This window comes from Limulus polyphemus, unplaced genomic scaffold (assembly GCF_000517525.1).
Source record: "Limulus polyphemus unplaced genomic scaffold, Limulus_polyphemus-2.1.2 Scaffold7441, whole genome shotgun sequence".
Classification (NCBI taxonomy): Eukaryota; Metazoa; Arthropoda; class Merostomata; order Xiphosura; family Limulidae; genus Limulus; species Limulus polyphemus.
Window position 1 is genome coordinate 4,906 of NW_013673051.1, and position 4,138 is coordinate 9,043.

General features: G+C 33.9%; 1 protein-coding gene across 1 annotated transcript in view; it reads left to right on the top strand.

The window, feature by feature from the left end:
* The first annotated feature begins 1,097 nt into the window (after nt 1–1,097).
* LOC111089808 (serine/arginine repetitive matrix protein 1-like) overlaps nt 1,098–4,138 on the top strand; it is a 12,056-nt gene continuing 9,015 nt past the window's right edge. Inside the window, exons 1-3 of the mRNA XM_022402922.1 lie at nt 1,098–1,196; nt 2,920–2,955; nt 3,312–3,460. Of these exons, the coding sequence (XP_022258630.1) occupies nt 3,336–3,460 (125 nt within the window). The 5' untranslated portion in view covers nt 1,098–1,196; nt 2,920–2,955; nt 3,312–3,335. The remainder of the gene's footprint in view (nt 1,197–2,919; nt 2,956–3,311; nt 3,461–4,138) is intronic.

A 4,138-nucleotide genomic window follows, 5' to 3' on the forward strand; every position in this document is an offset into this window, starting at 1 on the left:
CTCACTACAGTTTAACCATTCATTCCTTAAGGAGTTAAAGAGTAAATGTTTCTTCCGTTTCCCAAACTAGTTTAACCATTCATTCCTTAAGGAGTTAAAGAGTAGATGTTTCTTCCATTTCTCAATACAGTTTAACCATTCATTCCATAAGGAGTTAAGGAGCTCTTTAACTCCTTATGGAATGAATGGTTAAACTGTATTGTGGGACTTTATTACCTTGTTGTAATGAAACGATAACATTTCAACTTACTTCCGCTTGCCTATATCAGCGGAAGTGGGTTACTGTGCTGTAAATGTTTCGTCTCAATGCAAATTACTCGAATTACCATCTTGTTCTAACTACCGATTATTTGGACTCCAGACTTCCTTCAATAACTATCAATATATAATGTTATTTATTATAACTAGGCCTATCTTATTTTCGTCTTCATTGTCTATTTAAATCCTGTTTATTTTTTTCCAGAACTACTCTTCACAATCATCTGATTTTAATAATTTGTCTTGTAATCATCCTGTCCTCATTTATATTGTACGTATTTGTTTTTACTTTTTCCTGTGGAAGACAACCCAGCGTGGCCCAGTGGTTAGCTTGCTGGATGGTAGATTGAGGTTCTGTGGGCGCTTTATAAGTATGAAGATCAAGTCCCACTCTTAGGTCTATGAGGATTTGGCGGTTGGTGTTGCTGACTAGCTGCCTTTCCTCTAGTCTATTATTTCAAAATTAGAGACTGTAAGCGCAGCTATCCCTTGGGTAACACTCCGTTAAATTTAGAAAAGAAACCCAAGCTAGTTTTTATTTTTTTCATTTCCATTTTCTACTTTTCTTTTTAGTACACCCAACTTAACTTCCCTCTTTCCTTCTCTCCCAATGGCTCAGCAGTAAGTCTGCAGGCTTACAACGTTAAAAAATTGTGTTTCGATACCATTGTTGGGCAGAGCACAGATAGCCCATTGTGTAGCTTTGCACTTAACAACAACCAAAAAGCTAAATTCTCTGTTTATCTAGTTTAATTTCTCAAGTATAATTGATTCCTTTTTCATCTCCTTTTCTGTTTCGTTTGTTTACTTTATTCCTTGTTTTCCACGAAACAGTTCTCCGAGAAGGAAATCTTACTGTTGGAAAAGTTTATGCAGGTTTGCTGATCCTAGAAAACTGGAAATCCACACGATTCGGCCAGCTATCAACAAGATCAACTGTGAGTAAACCATTCCAAATATATCTCGGCAAGTTAAGCCATTTTATAAAGACGTGTGTATTATAGTCTAATCAAATCAACTGTAATTTGAAGACTGATGTGCAGAATTTTTATCCAACAAATTTGATTTGTTTTAACATGAATAATCTCAAATAATTAATAATCTTAGAATTAGTTAGCCACCATCCTTTGTATAGTTTATCTTAACTTATTTTTAATTTTTTTTTGTTTGAATTGGGGCAATCTCTGAATTGGTAAATCTCTGGATTTTGGAGCTGGCGAGCCAGGTTCAAATTTCTGTGACAGCACAAAATATTCCCTGCATTTTAACTTAAGTGGTAGGGTACGTTAAGAACGTGACAGTCAATCCTTTAACTTAAGTGGTAGAGTACGTTAAAAAAGTGACAGTCAATCCTTTAACTTAAGTGGTAGGGTACATTGAAAAAGTGACAGTCAATTCTTTAACTTAAGTGGTAGGGTACATTAAAAAGAGACAGTCAGCCCTATAACTTAAGTGGTAGGGTACGTTGAAAAAGTGACAGTCAATTCTTTAACTTAAGTGGTAGGGTACATTAAAAAGTGACAGTCAATCCTATAACTTAAGTGGTAGGGTACGTTAAAAAAGTGACAGTCAATCGTTTAACTTAAGTGGTAGGGTACGTTAAAAAAGTGACAGTCAATTCTTTAACTTAAGTGGTAGGGTACTGCTGAATAGCCTCCTTCCCACTGGTCAGTAACTCAAGATTAGGGATGGCAGCAGATAGCCTAAGTATCTTTGTCATAAATACAAAATGTAAATACTTGTTCGGATGGTTTATTGTACTATAAGGTATACCATGGCACTAAACGTTTTGCCTAATATATTTTGTGGAAGTATTCTAGATATTAGTGTTCATAAGTTTAAATATCAAGTTAACATCACATAATCATAAGATTTTTCCTAAATTCTCTCTCATTCCTTTACTGTTTATAATCGTTACAACATTTAAGAAGCTCTAGACTAGCGAAGCATGAACAGAAACAACTTTTTTTTTAATATGTAAAGAAATGTTAAGTAGGAGTTATAAGAACTGTGGGATAAACATAGTTATTACAAACTGTGGGATGAACACAGTTATTACAAACTGTGGGATAAACAAGTCATGGTATATTACACTATTGTTTGTTTCCATAATGACCCATTCATTACAAGTCATGGTATATTATACTATTGTTTGTTTCCATAATGACCCATTCATTACAAGTCATGGTATATTCCACTATTGTTTGTTTCCATAATGACCCATTTATTACAATTCATGCTATATTCCACTATTGTTTGTTTCCATAATGACCCATTCATTACAAGTCATGCTATATTCCACTATTGTTTGTTTCCATAATGACCCATTCAGTGCAAGTCATGCTATATTCCACTATTGTTTGTTTCCATAATGACCCATTCATTACAAGTCATGCTATATTCCACTATTGTTTGTTTCCATAATGACCCATTCAGTGCAAGTCATAGTACATTCCATTATTGTTTGCAATGTGCTGCGGGTGTTGTTAAGAAAAATACAAAACATTTATTGGTCTAGATCGTTTAGTTGATCTCTTTCATAATGTATTTCAGTCTGTAACACGTTTTGATTATGAGTAAGCATTGTTTGCTAGAGGTTGATTTTATTGTATATATATAGATGAATGTATTAAAATCATTGTGTATTTGTTCTGTTTTCAGGAGGAACTCTCCCCTTCTCCACAAAGTGATACAACGGTAATTCGTAATCCTTTATATTCCATTAACATTTAAACTTTTCCTGCATTGTGGTGAATAGTGTGTTAGGAATTTGTTTTAGAATATTCTCAAACCATTTTTCTGCTTGCAAGTTACAACAAATAGATTAAAGCTAATGACGTCTTGAGCCTTTGCATTAGGGTTTGAAAAATTGGTCCTTCTTACATCTTTATGTACAAGTCAAAATTAGTATAGGAATTGCTGGTTTTTTATTCTAGATGGCAGTGTTTTTTTTAACAAAAACATAATCGCAAACGTGCACATATTATTCCATTTTGTTGAGTGATTTTGTCAGTAATGATTAATGATTTTTCCTCTTCATCTACATCGTTTAGCGGACATCCTTACTGCATCGACTGATGGTCAGAAATTCAAACGTGCGTGCTAGTCAAGAGAGTCTCAACCAACACGATGATTATTACGAAGATGCAGAGTGTCGTTCTATTGGTTCACGCAGAGGCTCGTTTCGAGGCTCGAAAATCAGGTAATAAATGTCTTCAATTAGTCATTCTTTTCTTTTATATACACTACTTGCTAAATGATGTTTTGTACCTACATAGTCAAACTAAGGTGATCGTGTATTCTTCACCGGCTGTTTAGAACTATTAAAATACAGGAAGAGAACACTGGAACAACAATATTGTACAATACATCTACTCTATCGACCAATTATTTAATTCAAGTGATAAACAGAATTCAAAAGTACAGCATCGAAGATTGATTGATAACTACTGATGTATCCATACTGTTTTTGTTGTTGTCAGCTGGTAAGTGTTTCTTCCATTTCTCACTACAGTTTAACCATTCATTCCTTAAGGAGTTAAAGAGTAGATGTTTCTTTCATTTCCCAATACAGTTTAACCATTCATTCCATAAGGAGTTAAAGAGTAGATGTTTCTTCCATTTCTCAATACAGTTTAACCATTCATTCCTTAAGGAGTTAAAGAGTAGATGTTTCTTCCATTTTTCAATACAGTTTAACCATTCATTCCATAAGGAGTTAAAGAGTAGATGTTTCTTCCATTTCTCAATACAGTTTAACCATTCATTCCATAAGGAGTTAAAGAGTAAATGTTTCTTCTGTTTCCTTTCCCGCTGATGTAGACAAAGCGGAAGTAAGTTGAAACGTTATCGTTTCATTACAACAAGGTAATAAAGTTCC